The 16,216-nt window shown below is 36.4% G+C and overlaps 3 protein-coding genes across 3 annotated transcripts; 1 reads left to right on the top strand and 2 right to left on the bottom strand.

Moving 5' to 3' along the window:
- Nucleotides 1-2,824: 2,824 nt before the first annotated feature.
- On the bottom strand, nt 2,825-3,639 carry LOC133338091 (putative gamma-glutamylcyclotransferase CG2811). Its single transcript, XM_061546276.1, has 3 exons — nt 3,305-3,639; nt 3,129-3,236; nt 2,825-2,882 (listed from the first exon to the last, which is right to left on the bottom strand). Exons 1-3 carry the CDS (start codon nt 3,637-3,639, stop codon nt 2,825-2,827), a joined length of 501 nt encoding a protein of 166 aa, XP_061402260.1.
- A 5,209-nt stretch (nt 3,640-8,848) lies between these two features.
- Nucleotides 8,849-9,589, top strand: LOC133338089 (receptor expression-enhancing protein 1-like). The gene has a single exon (XM_061546275.1). The coding sequence runs from the start codon at nt 8,849-8,851 to the stop codon at nt 9,587-9,589; it is 741 nt and encodes a 246-aa protein (XP_061402259.1).
- A 135-nt stretch (nt 9,590-9,724) lies between these two features.
- On the bottom strand, nt 9,725-12,669 carry LOC133338088 (GATA zinc finger domain-containing protein 1). Its single transcript, XM_061546274.1, has 3 exons — nt 12,178-12,669; nt 11,932-12,118; nt 9,725-9,912 (listed from the first exon to the last, which is right to left on the bottom strand). Exons 1-3 carry the CDS (start codon nt 12,667-12,669, stop codon nt 9,725-9,727), a joined length of 867 nt encoding a protein of 288 aa, XP_061402258.1.
- Nucleotides 12,670-16,216: the final 3,547 nt, after the last annotated feature.

Genomic DNA, 16,216 nt, shown 5'->3' with positions numbered 1-16,216 from the left:
ATAGATTCGCATGCCAGCTTTAATAATAGTTGTGTTCCATATAGAAGAATGAATACGAATGTCATTATATAGAATAGAATTTAATCTGAATTCGGAATAAATCGTATATCTCCTATTGTGGTTCACACTTTTGACAGTCGGATATAGCATGGAGTTGTTAATTCATTTTTTTTTACTAAATTGTTTCCAATCTCCATCAGAGCGTGGATTTTGTTTCAAGTAATTTTTCAAGGACTGTCAGAAGCGTAGATTATTTAAAGAAGAATTTAATTGGCAGGTCATTTATAGGATATTTTTTAAGGACCTATCAGAAGCACAGATATTTTCACAATTTATCACAGGGTTATATTACTTAAACAAGTGAGAAAAGCGTTAAGTTCGGTTAATATCTTTGGATTCCTCCCACCATAGGTAACCTGACAGGAACTGGAAATGAACATATATTGAAAATTCCAAAACGTGGGCCTATATCGACAATTCTTCAAAACGATTTATGTAAACCATAATGTACACCAAATGCATGGGAGGGTAGAACATCCCCAAATTTAGAGGGTACAGTTATATAAGACCATCACCAACGTACACATGTTTTATTTCGGGTGGTTCAATATGAAAAAAATTGTATGTGTACGATCCTGGAGGCTATACCTAAAGCGGACCAATATTGATTGCATCGTGTAGGAATTACCGAACATTTGTAGTTATTATTATATGAGTTACTATGCCCAATTGAGGACTGATATAGCTTAATTTCGGAACTAACATTTTTGCATTACAATACCTTCCTTTACGCTAAATATTCAAATACCGAAAATCGGTAGATATCATCATATGGGAGCTAAGCCGAAATGTGGGCCGATAAAGTTCATTCTCGAATTTTACATTCTAGTATTTCATATCGATAGAATGATTGCAACAGAGTCATAGAACCAACCCACAAACGTGGAACAAATCAAATAAATATTTTAATATAAAAAGGGGGTTAATGGTATATACTACCCTTAAAAGGTGGCGAATATTAATAATTTTTGGGAGGGAGATTTGTTACCATATTACGACTACAACAGATCAAATTACAGCGAAATCGGACGAAAAATGCGCCCAAGAACCCCCAAATTTCGATAATTGGGGCTATCTTTATGTGGGGGCTACTCGAAAAAATTGACCTATATTTGTAATTTTTAATGGAGAGATTTGCTACCCAACAAGAACACATATTTATAATTTTTATTGGTGGAATTTGGTACCCCATAACCATCCAATGTACAAAATTACAGCGAATTCGGTTGTAAAACACGTTCAAGAACTCCAAAAATACCGAAAATTCGGGGTATCCTTATATGGGGGCTACCCGAAAAACTTGTCCTATATATGTAATTTTTAATGGAGAGATTTGCTACCCAACAAAAACCTAATGTACCAAATTTTTACGAATAACGAATTCCGCTGAAAAACGTGCCCCAACCCCAAAATACCGAAAATGGGAGGTATTCTTATATGGAGGCAACCCCAAAAAAGTTACCTATATTTAAAATTTATAATGGATCGATTTTCTACCCAACAAGAAACCACTGTACCAATTTACAGCCAATTCGGTTGAAAACGCGCTCAAGAACCCCAACCGATAATTGGCGGTGAACTTATATGGAGGCTACCCGAAAAAATTGACCTATATTTGTAATTTTTAATTGAGAAATTTGCTTCCCAACCAGAACCCAATATACTAAATTACAGTCAATTTGGTCTAAAAATGCGCTCAAGACCCAGAAAATACCAATAACGGGATGTAGCCTTATAGGTCGGCTATCCGAAAAAATTGACCTATATTTGTAGTTTTTAATGGAGAGATTTGCTACCCAATAAGAACCCAATGTACCAAATTACAGTGGATTCGGTGAAAAAATTCGCTTAATATCCACAAAATACCGAAAATTAGGGGCTACCTTTATATGGTAGCTAGCAGAAAAAGTGGACCAATATTTGTAATTTTTAATGGATAAATATGGTACCCCATAAGAACCCAATGTACCAAATTTCAGTGGATTCGGTTGAAAAACGCCCTCAAAATATCGAAAATTGGGGGGTACCCTTATATGGGAGCTTTGGACCGATATAGCCCATCTTCGAACTTGAACTGCCTGCAGACAAAGGGCGACTCTATGCAATATTTTGGCGATAGAGTCGTTTAGACGCCAGATTGATTACAACAGACAGACGGACATGCTCATAGAAAATCGTCATAGAATTATTCGCTGATAGGGTCGGAAATATAAAATATTTTGTAAGGGACTATTTAAAGCATATGTAGGTCATTTATTGAATATTTTTAAGGGAATATCCGAGGTTTACATTGTTTCAAAAATATTCAATGAATATTTTAATTTACTATCAGAAACGAATTTTATTCTAAGAATATTTTTTAAGGAGGTATCAGAAGTTTAGAGGTTTTATCGGAGGTTTAGATTATTTATTTTTTTAAGGGCTGCCTGATGGGGAGGTCATTTAAAGAATATATCTTAAGGGAGTACCGGAGGTTTACATTATATGAAGAATGATTTTTTAAGAGCATATCAGAAGCTTAGACAAAAATCTCCACATAATCATGCATTGATCTGTTTATGTACAAGTTCTAGTAGTTTTACTATTTTTGTCGATAACACAACAGAAAATTCTTGCAGTACGGGATCATACCATATGATTATGACATGCATGATCCTTAAATAAAAACCCGAAATTTAATCAACCTATCTAATGTAGTCTATATTTATACAAAATATACAAAAGTTTTGAACTTTACAAAACAATAATTACAACAAAACAATGGTTACAGCTTTGGAGCTTCTTCGTCCTCATACATATCGTCTTTGTCGCTGTCCAAATAACTGAAAAAGAAACAAAAGGAACAAGAATTTTATTTTTGTAATCTTTTTGAAATAACACTATACCATAATCATGTAAATTGAAACGGTTTTTTAATAGAAATGGGAGGTCAAACAAAATCTATAAATGTTCAACATTTAACTAAAAAATTACCCCTATATCAAATCAAACATCAACACAAGTTGAGGCATCTAATAATTCAATAATTCATATCATCAATAGATTTTATATTCACATCACGTTCAGACCTTTCTCTATATGGTTTAGCCGGTGTATTATGGTACGCGGTTAAATGTTCCTTTTCCAATAGCTTGGCGGGGAATTTACGTATCAAATAAATCCAACAGGGGACAGACCTACAAAAAATTAAACAAATTATATTCATGTTTCAAATCTTAATCCCCTCCTCTCCATTTGTACATACTCCTTCTTATCATCGCCATCGGACGTTGTTGTTATATTTTGTATTTCACGATCATAATAGTTGGGATAATCTTCCAGTATATCTAAGTTGCCAAACATTGACTTATCAACTTCATAGATTTCACCTTGAATATTATGACCCACACCAGGTTTGTCTAATAGAAATGGTATATTATAACGTGTACCCACAACAAGTGGAAATTTCTCATCTGTCTGTCCGTTGGCTATAAAACGAGCATATCCATTTTCGGCCTTTGTCAACCAGTCATGATTTGGTTCTCCACGTTTCAATGTCCCGTAGACAAATACCTTGAAGAGTTCATTGACTTTGGACATTATAGATCGGGATAACACAATTCTATGGCCCAAAAATGAACTATAATGTTTAAACAAATTGATATTAATTAAGCGGACAGTTGTGTGCTATCACAACACACACACAAACCATCGCGACATGGCCATAGCCAGCGTTGCCAATATTGGCAATTTTTGCACACAAATTGGGGGGTAAATTATTAAAATGTTGCTTTACCCAAAAGTCCAGGAGAGTGAATTGAGAGAGAGATTTTTGTGTTACTGAGTATTTGCAAATTCTTACAAGGAAAATTTACTCAGAAAATTTTCCTAGTATATTTAATCAGCTGTCTTTTAAAAATTGTTCTCATAAAATTGATTGTTTTGTGAATTTTATTTTGATTTTGTATCATTAAATAAAAATGGATGAAGAAAACGCAAGTATTTAAAAATAAAATACAAGAGATTTAATTTTTTTAAAATCTGTGCTCCTTGTCTGGAACACCATCGGTTTGTCCACCCCCATATCAATTGCTTAACAGGTCACAACCCTTTTAAATGTTTGTGGGGAAAAATATAATTTTCCCTTGTTATCCATTTTTCTAATGCTGTTTTTTTATTAAATTTGTTTGTTGTTTTAATCAGCTGTGTCGAAACAATCTTTTTACTGGATGTTGTTCGTTTACTTTTTGCAGTTTTCTCTCTTGAAAAGGAAAAATTCGTATTTACTCTCTGCAAATTCTTACTGAGTAAATATTACTGGGAAAGTAAACGAACGAACCTATTGTATGACAGGACCTTGAATATACCGAAAAAGGCATGAGGAAAATCTGATTTAAACTCTCAAAATAATAAATAGTAGATTAGATTATTATATGGGGCTATATAATTTTGTACCAAATCCTAACCTATATGGGGGCTACCCTGAAACTTGTGCCAATATTAATATTTTGTTGTAAGACATGTCCAAAATTCCCAATATATTGAATATAGCGAGGTACGGTTATATATGGGACTATACCAAAAAATGGACCGATATATTCCATTTGCAGTACCTAGGAGTAGTAGGAGTGTCTTTGTGAAATTTTAGAGCTCTGCAATCTCTATCGTGATTTCAACAGACGGACACGTATAAATCGACATAGAAATTTATTGTGATCTTGGCTTGCATTTTCGCCTTTGTCAAAGAAAAACTGTAGGTTAGGTTTGAGGATGTGCAGTCACTTATGTGGCTGCAGCACTCTGAGACCGTTGTGATCATCCAGGAAAAGAAAGAGATATGGAGTGATCTATAGGGGAGATAAGAAGGGGGGATAGAGATGAGAAGCTTACAAGAAAATGTAATAAGGTAAGTTCGAAATAGTATCGATGGCTATAAAGATCGGACAGAAGATGTATTTCGTGTCAATGTTGTACTTTCCCAACTACTTTAGGTTTCTAATTATGCTGTAGATTAGAGCAGGTTCAGTTGTTGAAAAAAGAAACTAAGACTCGGTGGAAAATGAGCACCCACTAGTCTGTGCCGCCTGTAAGCCAGGACTGGACCGTGACAGAGGTGATGCTCCGTCTCCTTCTCGTCAACGCATAGTCAAAAGTAATCAAGTGCATCATGATCAATGATTACTAGTAAAGGCCCTGATATTGCAATGACCAGTAATGATTCATGTCATTACACCCATTTCAGCATTGCTCAGGTTCAACAGTGAGTGTGTCCTTTTGGTAGACAGAATCGGCCAAATAGATCTTGACAAATTGCACCTAGGGTTCGTTGTGTCAAAGATCATAGGCTCTTTCGTCGATGAACGCCTCAAAGTTCCGATAAAGATGTCATATGGGTGGTTTGATTGAGTCATCAGTTGCTAGATCTGTGGATTGAGTTCCTCGTCCAGCTCTTTCATTACCCATGATGTCACAGTGTCCTGGTACCCAACACAGCCGATTGCTGTAAGTTCTTCCAAAGCTGTTCTACACTTGATGACGGCCTCAGATTTAATATAATAAGATTTGATGGTTTTAAGAGCCGCTTGACAATCCACTTTTTATCAATTCCGCTGCCTTCCAAATCGCGAAGATTTTAGCTTGGAAAACACTACAGTTGCAATCCAGACTCCGTCTGTATAGAAATTCAGACCGTCCAGAGGAGGGTTACACCAGTTCCTGTCTCTATTAGGAATAACGACATCTACATCTCAAATCTCAGGACTAGTGATATATAGTCGCTTAGTTTTACGCGTAACTGTAAAAAAACTGAAAAAGTTACCGAATTTTATCTTTGTTCACTTCCATTTTTAACACCCTGTAACGTAACTGTCAAAAACTGATATATATATATATATATATACAAGTATATACGACCGAATTTTATCTTTGTTCACTTCCATTTTTAACACCCTGTAACTCACAACTGAATGCACCAAACAAGAAACAGCAAAAAATGTTATTACTACGAAATGAAACAATTTTTTGGTCTTGTAAGCCAGGACGTTTTTCTCGAATTTGTACATTTAGCTGATCCAAAAGGTTGCAATAGTATTTTGAATTTATTGTTTTACTCTTTGTCAGATAGTCAATCAATAAAATACTTTTGAAGTCCCAAAAAACCGTTGCCATAACCTTAACAGCCGATTGAATTGTTTTTGCCTTCTTTGGGGCACTTCCCCCAGATTCAGTCCATCGTTTGGATCGTTCTATTGTCTCTGGAGAATAGTGGTCGATCCATGTTTCACCAACAGTTATGAAACGACGCTTAAAATCTATTTTATTTCGCTTAAAACGTTCCAAACAATCTTGAGAAATCTTTATTTTTATGCGTTTTTGATCGTCTGTTAAGAAATCCGGCACACATATTGCAGAAAGTTTTTTCATCTGTAGTTCTTCGCGCAAAATTAAATGGACTCGATCATTTGAGATGCCCAGGATATTAGCAATTTCACGTACTTTTATTCGTCGATCATTTAACGCCATATCATGTACTTTGGCTACAATTTCTGTTGTTGTTGCTGTTTTTGGACGCCCACTACGGGGTTCATCTTCAATGCACGACCTCGTTTGAATTCAGCAATCCAATTTTTTACTGTTGCATACGAAGGAGCACCCTCACCTAATACATTCACCATATCATTGTGAATTTCTTGTCCCGATAAACCCTTTTTATGTAAATATTTAATGACAGCACACATTTCTAATTTGTCCATTGCAAAAAAAAAAAATGAGGAGGCATTGCCTCTTCTAAGGGTAGGCCATGAATGGCATCCTTTTTGTTTTATTGTTGTTCTAAATTACATTGTTGTATTAGGGATAAGTAAATCGACTTTCGACTAATCGCTTAGTGGACTTTTTTTTATGGAAAAGTCAAAATGTTGGTGCAAATTTTGAAGGTTCCAGCCGATGCAATACGGAATTGCCTGTATTTTCGAATTTTGATTTTTATGGATATTTATAGTTTCCGAGCAGGAGCAGAGCTGAATGCTAACGGACGCGTCCACAGGTTGCGGACAGTGGGAACCCAATACTATTCATTGGGTAACTGTGAATAACAAATAAACATTCGCGGACAATCAGCGGACTCAGGGAGAGTCTCCGAGAAAATGACCGCCTCTAAATAACCATTTCAAATGTCTGGGTCACTCGCCAGCATTCAAGCAGAAAAATAAATTGATTATATCCCCATACAAATCTACTGCGACGTTATTTACCTCCTGGACACCTGAACTTAAGACAGAGCTTGATATCATAGTCGATGACCGAAGAATTACGACAGTCCAACATTTCAAAATACTGGGAGTAGTTTTTGATAACCTGCTTATTTCAATGGAAAAGTTCTCAGCTACCGGATGTATCAAGATGTCGAGCGTGGATCACCTTCATGAAGAGACAAGAATACTGTCAGGACAGCAACATAATGTGTTGCTTGCTAGACAGTTCCTTCTGGGCTGCCATCTGCCAAGTCACGCCAACCATCACATAGTTGTGCAGGATCCTCCTCCACGACACATCCGGAAGGATATCAGACAATTCCGTCCAGACATCCAAGACGTAATACCATCCGACATCAAAAGATCGTCAATAGCTCCAAGTCTGAAATAGCTGCACACTCGATCGGCGAATCAAGCCGTCGACGTATATTGACTAAAAAAGCCCTTAATGAACATCCCCCACAATCAGTGACTCCGAAAAGCGCCTCCCCAGGTGGAGCACCATTCTAAATAATTATCAATCACGAATTATTTTTAGAACATGCGATCAGTGCCCAAACTGTCACAGCGCTCCCCATGACACAAATCACATATTTTCTTGCACAGTCATGCCCACAGATTTGCGCCCAGTGGATCTCTGGGTTAGACCAGTGGAAGTGGCCCAATTTTTGCAGCTATATATATATATATATATCCTAACATCTACACACACATAGCCCAAAAACCCACACACCATCATAACAAAAATACCCATATCCCATCATCACAGAAATCCCGCAAACTTTCCATACACTAATGAACCCATTAGAGCAAATTATTAATACCTCTACCACATCGACCTCAAGCCCTTACCAAAATCACTTTCTATGGAGTCGAATTTTAATAATCCAACTCTGCCGAATTGTCGAAACCGATATCCAAGGTTGTGACAATTGGGCAGTTGTTGGTGGATGCACCAAAGGTAGCGAGTGGGAAGGAGGTGCCTGCGTCGGCTGGGCTAATCTCTGCGGCGATTGTGACCCCGGGGGCCGAATCTCGATCATAGCCCACAGCTGTGAAGAGAATGAGGTCCTCGGATGATCAACAAACTTCTGCTAAGATACCCAAACAATCGTCAGTTGCACAAAGTTGTGATTATAATAGAATTGTTGATATTTTTTATGAATAAAATTGTTCTCCAAATAAACTACATTTCTGATAGAAGCAGTAGATTCTTGCAGTACGGGAACAGACCAATATTCTTACGCTTTCGACAGTTGCTTAAAAATATTTTTGTGTAGGGAAAAAAAAATATTTCAATAACATACGCTGCTTCTGAAACTCGAATTTCGATATCGTAAATTGGACTTTGTGATATTTTTACGATCAAAAATCGATTCTAATCCTTTCAATACAAAAAATCCGTTAATCGACTTAAGTATCCCTAAGGCCATCTGTTGAACTGTCAGATTTATTTTGGCGCTCAATCTGTTCTCTCCGCCAGCATTTGAATATACCTATCACAATTCTAAAATCATTTTCCACAAACCGGAGACAGATAATTAAAAAAAAAGAAAATGATCAGCAATATTTTCTCGCGTCTGACCATACTTACGTTCGGTACCCTGTATCCTGCCTATTACTCCTTTAAAACGGTGCGCGCCAAATCTATCGATGAATATATGAAATGGATGACATATTGGATTGTTTTTGCCATTTTCTCAGCAGCTGAAACGTTTACCGATGTCTTCCTCAAATGGTTGCCTTTCTACTATGAACTGAAGATATTGTTAATATTTTGGCTGCTACCCTCAATGGGCAATGGTAGTCCAATTATCTATCGTAAATGTTTACATCCATTCTTGAGAAAACATGAGACACGCATCGATCGTACCCTGCAAGAAGTGAAACATCGTGGCCAGGATATGATCTTCCATTATGCCAGTGAAGCCGTGATGTTCATTGGACGAGCTGTTATGAATGTTGTCCAGAAAAATATGCCAAATGGTGTGTTGTCATTGTTGGCCAATCATGGTATCAACGATGGTGGTGGAAGGTCAACAACTATGCGTCCGGTGGCAAATTCTACATTGGTTATTGAGGAGGAACCAATGCCAAGTACCTCATTGGGTGTTAGTAGAGCCACAACAAGGCGTAAATCACCAGGGAGGAGAGTTGTTAATGAGACAACAACAAGTGAGCAGCAACAGTCATCATCATCTAACAACAACAACAACAATGTAAAAGGAAGGCAACGTCGTGGCCGTTCAACAAAACCAAATGATTCTGACTTGGATATCAATTTAGATGAATATTAAGAAGAGTATATGTTTAATGTCTCTCTCTGTGTTTCTTTTTAATTTTTATGTTTTATTGTATTATTGAAAAAAAAACTTGATTTTTTATTATTAAATAAATATTTATTTGTTTTGTGTACAATTTGACTGTTTCCATTAAACTTCAATGCTCTTATTCCGTTGATATTCCGGCAATTTGGTCCATATATAACCACCAGGACGTGTGTCACATTCCATTGAATCGGGAAGCGGAAATGGTGTTGTCCTATCCAAATAATAATTACTGGGAGCATGCATAACAAACTCCAGACAGGATAATTTTCGTGAAAGTTCTTCATCGGGACCTATACAAAGGTATTAAAAAGGACATAATTTTTAAATGAAAACGAATCGAGATCCTCCACAATAGTGGGGAACATTTAAACTATGTCCTAAATAAATATTTTTTCAAGGACCAACTGGAGTGGTCTTTTAAAATAAATATTTTTTCAAGGCGTGGATTTTTAAATAAATATATTTTCTAGAACTAACAGGCGTGGATTTTTTAAATAATTTTTTCAATGTCCAAAAAGCGTAGATTTTTTAAATAAATATTTGTTTCAAGGGTCAACAGGTGTGATCTTTTTAAATAAAAATTTTTTTAAAGGATCACCAAACGTGAATTTTTTAAATAAATATTGTTTCAAGGACCAAATGGCGTGGATTTTTTAAATAAATATTTTTTCAAGGACCAACTGGAGTGGATTTTTTAAATAAATATTTTTTCACGGACCAACTGGAGTGGACTTTTTAAATAAATACTTTTTCAAGGACCAATAGGCTTGAATTTTTTAAATAAATATTGATTTAAGGACCAATAGGCGTGGACTTTTTAAATAAATATTTTTTCAAGGACCAACAGTGGCGGCAGCTTCCGCCTAAGGTAAGAGATCATCCAAGCTGACATATGGGAAGAGGAGGAAGATGCTGATGTCACCGACTCAACCCTCAAATTGACAGGGACGTCAAATATGTCGGCTTCAGTCGACAAGCCATTAATTCTGAAGGGATAGAAATTAAAAGTGGGAGTTCCAAAGCAACTTTGAAAAAAAGCAAAAGAAGCGATGGATAGAATGTCGTTTCGAAGGGCAATTTGTTATTGCCAGCGATACGTAGATAAGGATACCACGCTATAAGCGAAAATCAATTTAGCTGGATAACGAATCACCCATAAGAAGCACCTATAGGTCGTGAGGAAGTACGAAAAGAACAATCCCACAAGGATTGGGAACTTCTGACCAACCGAATTCCTACCCCGCGTATGCTGGCTATCTTTATGGAGAAGTTTTCGCAGCTTTACTTTTATATAAAATTTCTGCGGATTTTCTCCACTTTTTATATATAGTATTTTATAGAAGATAGTTCTGTCGAACAAAGGCTCAAACTATATTATAATGCAGGATGACTCAATGTATATTCTATAGAAGGTCTACTGTACATAAAAAAGTTTTTATAGATATTGCAAAGATTTGAGGCCTGTAATAGGTTAAATATACAGAGTATTCATTAAAAATATTGAAGATGTTTTAAAAGTCATATATCTATTATTTAGATGAAATTCCTGTAAATCTCCTGTGAAAAAAAAGTATATTGCTGGTCGTTCTATAGGGTTTCTGAAGAATATGAGGCTTTCAAAGGATATACGATAGAAATAGTCTATAAAAAGAAGACATTCATATGAACATGTTCAATACATATTCCAAATTTTTGTGGGGGTATTTTTAATGGGGATCTGAAATGATTTTCAAAATAATAAACAAATTTTGTTATTTGAATTTTGACTTGTAAGGACAGTGATCATTTGAATTTAATTTTAAGTGAGTGATTTGTACTTTTTCGAGTCGAGCTTAATAATCTAAGTTTTGCAATGAAAAGGAAAGCCAGGAGAAGAACCTACGTACCCACCATTATGTGACGCGTTTCGCCGTTGGTTAAGCGGCTCATCAGGCATATTAGGCTATGTAGCTTTACAAAGGTCGTGTGTTGATAACTTGTATTTATTTCGCCCAGATACGAACTTGCATATGCGAATAAAATTCAAATTTTTCAAGGTTAGACATTTGTCTTAATTCTAGAAACAGTCCTTTTCAAAGCAGATTTTTGTTGTAGCGATGGATAATTTATCCACACACCTACTATCAGATCAATGTTAAATTTCTTGCAATGTGACAGATTTGAGATTTTTCTCAATTTCACCTGCTAGAGGTCATGTACGAAAATATGTCCTTCCAAAAGTTACCCATATATATAGACACATTCAGATACGTTTCTGTATATGAAAGACCTTCAAAGGCTATTCGTAATACTACTTTTCGTCATATTACCTATCAAATATGTAGCTGGATCGAAGCCATCCTTTGGATCTGGACTCTCCTGCGTGGGTATTAGCCATGTCAAAAATGCAGACTTCTCACAATAACTATCAATTAGCAAACCACGGATTTGGGCATAATAGACATTATCCTCACTGTCAACCAACGAAACAATGTCACCAACTTGCAAATAGGAACCCTAGAAAAAAACGATAATTAAATATTATTAAATAATTAAAAATCACATTTACCACCCACCTTGTGAAACACACTTTCCACCGAATGTGTTGTGGCTTGAGCCTGTGGCGTTTTGAACGGTACACGTTTGAAAAGACTTCGACGATTGCGACCCTTGGTCTGTGTCTTAGAATTACTACCGCCTGCGCTGGATTTTTCGCCATTTCCATTTGTTGAACTGGTACTACTCGAACCCAGTTTGGCCTTAAAACGTGTTGCCCGCGTACTTTTTCTCAGACGCGAACATTTATCCTCTACAGCCGTGGCCGCTGCTGCATCTTTTTTCTCCTCCTTGACGTCTTTGCCGCCATCCTTTGCAGATTTCTTAGTTTTATCCTGTTCAGTATTGCTGGCATTGCTATTGTCTACATTTTTACTTTCATCTGTTGTGGTGGCTTTTTCTTCGCGTAGCTCATAACAGGCCAAACATATTTGTCCATTATCGACTGTACGCCAGAGGAGGGATTCCGTTTTTTTGCAATCGACACAGATTGGCGATGGTTTGGGAGACATTGTGGGGTGTTTAGTATAACGTTGTTGTTTGTACAAATTGTTTTACAATTCTTGTTTATTGAACAATAAGAGATTGGTACTTCCAGAGACGTTTTCCAAGATGTTATAACCGGCTGAAATTAAAAACGTTCCAAATGCTACGAATGAATTGGAGACAGCATGGAAAAGGTTGATAAAGAACTAAATCAAAATAAAATGATCTACATGCGCCGTTGTTTACGAATGTGTGTGATACATGAGGCGAAAAGAGACATGAAGGATGTGCAAATCAGCTGATAATTTGGTAGTAGTGTAGTAGGCATTCACTGATATTTGATAACAAAGAAATTCGTTTCTTCGCGATATTTAAATTTATTTTTTATTAGATTTTAATTATAGATATATCAATTTTGTTTGTTTTCAGATATTAGATGCCACCCTCATAAACATGGAAAACTCCACATATTCTTTCAAATTTCTTATATCGAGGTAAAACATAAGCCTTGTGGTAATGCTAAAAATACAGACTTCTGCCAATTCGATGGCAACAGAAATCAGTGGCTGTTACAAAGGAGCAGTTAATATGTTACTATAAGTCACTCCCTAGCAGAGGCGACTGGAACCGTAGCAACCCTCCTCTGGACGGTCTGGCTTTCTATACAGACGGCTTCAAGATGGAAGAAGGTACTGGGGCTGGCGTTTACTGTGAAAGGCTAGGCCTTGAGCTTACCTACAAGCTGGGTAGAAAATGTAGTGTTTTTCAAACTGAAATCTTCGCTATTTGGAAGGCAGAGGAATTGATAAAAAGTCTGGATGCAGAGATCGTTGAACCGGCGACTACCTTTGTGGATATTCAGGCGGCTTCTAAAGTCATCAAATCCTGTAATATAAAATCTGATGTCGCCCTCGAGTGCTGCTCTACACTCAAAACACTCGCGGGTGTGTTGGGTACTAGGACACCGTGCCATCATGGGTAATGAAAAAGCAGACAAATTAGCTAGACGAGCGTCTCTACAGATCTAACAATGGATTGCTCAATCAAACCACCCATCTGTCATCTTGTTCGGAACTTTGAGGCGTCCTTCGACGAATGAGCCAATAAACTCTGGCACAACGAACCTAGGTACAATGTGTTAAGATCTATCTGTGTGACTCTGTTAACCAAGAGGACAAAATCACTGTTGAACCTGGGCAAAGCTGAAAGTAGAGTAATGACAGGAGTCATTACTGGTCATTGCAATATCAGGGCTTTTACCAGTAAATGCGAACATGATGTTACAGATTACTGCAGACTCAGTGCTGACGATGAGGAGACGGAGGCAAACAGTTCTGGCCTACAGACGGCACAGACTAGCGGATGCTCACTTTCCACCGTCTCCAAGCTTCTTATCAACTATGAAACCTGCAGCTACAGCTATGCAGAATAACTTTAACTGGTACAAGACTCAGAAAGGACCTCTCGGAGCCTCTTAATACCGAACGAGGGTTCAGACAAGGTGATAGTTTGTCGTATGATCTTTTTAATATCCTACCTATAAAAGGTCATATGAGACGCAAATGTGAACAGAAGTGGCACAGTCGCCTACGCCGACGACATACGAGTAATTTATCGAACATTGTGAGCTTTAAACAGCCACCTTTGAGCGAATTGATACGGAGTCTGCCAAAGTGGGACTGACAGTAAATGGCGAGAATACCAAGCAGATGGTATCAACGCGCAAGACGTCCAGTAGACTCGGACCAACTATGGAACTTGAAAACTATAGTTCGAGATAAGGAAGGATTTTATATACCTCGATACCGCCTCGAAACAAAACTAATAACATCAGTTATGAAATTCATAGAAGGTGTTGGCCAACAGATGCTGCTATGGTCTAAATAAGCAGTTTAGAAACAAGGCCACTTCCCGCCAGAACCCAATCTACAAGATGGATACTTGGCCAAGCAGATAAGGCAGCTCTTGGAGTGTTTGAGAGACAAAATTCTCCGGAAAATGTATGGGCCGATCTGCGTCGATGGTGAATATCGCCATGAGATGGATGGTACAACTATTCTCGGACATCGACATAGTCAGACGCATGATGCAGTAATAAGGTGAGGTATCAAAGCAAAAACCTTTGATTTTGTCTCGACCATCTGTCAAATTTTTCCCTATAATATATATTTCATATGGTTGGCAACATTGCACATCGAATTCAAGTAGAAATTACGAACTTTGACAGTTAATCGAGACATCAGCTGCGCTAAAAGGACTACCTATTTATTGTACCACGGTCTAGGTCATGTTGTGAGAATGGATGAAAGTACCCCAGTTCAAAAGGCATACTAAACCCAGTGATGGTTCACACAGAAGGGGAAGGCCATGAATTAGATGGAAAGATCAAGTGGAAGCAAACATTGCCGAACATGGTCTTTTAAATTGGAAAAAAAATTGCGCAAAAGACCGATGCGCCTTGAAATCTTTTTTAAGCTCGGGTTGTTTTGTAAGGATCAATATGGAACGAAAGTTCTGTCACAAGCCAGCTAAGTAAGAGTACAATATGGAAACAATTCAAATCGACCAACAATGTTAGAGATAGAAAATTATTAATACTACTATTTTATAAAATCTTATGGGGTTGAAAATTTTTTTAAGGAAAATTCAAGTCTTTCAGGATTAAATATAGGCAAACCTCATTATGACCCTCCAAAGAACTTTATTTGTCGAATTCAGCAAACAATTTTAATATATGCCTAGAGTTTTAGGTATATTTAAGATTCTAGGAAAACTAAATGAGGGCAATTTAGTATTTGGAAAATCATGGTATTAAAAAAGGTAACAGGCAAACCAACCACATGGAAATTTGTTTTTGTAAGTTCTACCCTCCAAACAAATTATCTCAAATTATTTTTATTTTGAAAATTATTTTCCAAACCTCAAAATAAAAATTGAAAAACATGAAACAATTTTATATATATGCTTCCACATCTTTCCTATAATTGAGTTGCCATATACTATATGTGTATATTTAAGATTCCTTGAAGAAAGATTTGGAAAGTAAATGAAATTGAATACGGCAAATTTCAAATTGTATCCGTTCCCAATGTTGGAAAAAAACATAATTTGTCAAATTCATATTGAAATTTACGGGAAATGTCAGCTGCTGTTACCTTTTATAATTGTACCATGTTGGAAAATATAGAAATTCGGAAATGTCAGCTTTGGAAACCCAAATCGTTTCTACGATCTATAAACTCTTTTGCTATATTAAAAGGAAAAGAACATGCAATTATAATAATCATTTATATTGTTTGGATTTTATTTTGTTAATAACTTAAATATGTTGTTATTGTTTTTGTTTATGATTAATTTTGTTTATATTATTCGTTTTTATACTCCTTGGTTTATTTAATTCTTTCTTCTTCCATTTTTTGTTTTGTTTTGTAAGGATCAATTTTGATCAAGTGATATCTAAGCAAAGTGAAATATAACATTATAATTAATAATTAAGCAATTTAACAGTTTATTTTTTACTTTTACTTATTTTTCAAGTTGCATTGTTGTAATGTTTACATGTTTGTCCGTTGA

This window comes from Musca vetustissima, unplaced genomic scaffold (genome assembly GCF_032173495.1).
Source record: "Musca vetustissima isolate MV318-11 ecotype Yass unplaced genomic scaffold, APGP_CSIRO_Mvet_v1 utg45094, whole genome shotgun sequence".
Classification (NCBI taxonomy): Eukaryota; Metazoa; Arthropoda; class Insecta; order Diptera; family Muscidae; genus Musca; species Musca vetustissima.
Note: the sequence above shows the minus strand (reverse complement) of the source record. Positions and strands in the feature narration are given on the sequence as shown.

Coding starts and splice junctions, on each gene's coding strand:
- LOC133338091 (XM_061546276.1), bottom strand. CDS start 3,639: ATGTCCAAAGTCAATGAACTCTTCAAGGTATTTGTCTACGGGACATTG. Junction 3,237..3,304: donor GATGGCGATGATAAGAAGGA/GTATGTACAAAT, acceptor AATTTTTTGTAG/GTCTGTCCCCTGTTGGATTT. Junction 2,883..3,128: donor GCTAAACCATATAGAGAAAG/GTCTGAACGTGA, acceptor TTTCTTTTTCAG/TTATTTGGACAGCGACAAAG.
- LOC133338089 (XM_061546275.1), top strand. CDS start 8,849: ATGATCAGCAATATTTTCTCGCGTCTGACCATACTTACGTTCGGTACC.
- LOC133338088 (XM_061546274.1), bottom strand. CDS start 12,669: ATGTCTCCCAAACCATCGCCAATCTGTGTCGATTGCAAAAAAACGGAA. Junction 12,119..12,177: donor TGGAAAGTGTGTTTCACAAG/GTGGGTGGTAAA, acceptor GTTTTTTTCTAG/GGTTCCTATTTGCAAGTTGG. Junction 9,913..11,931: donor TCCAGCTACATATTTGATAG/GTAATATGACGA, acceptor ACCTTTGTATAG/GTCCCGATGAAGAACTTTCA.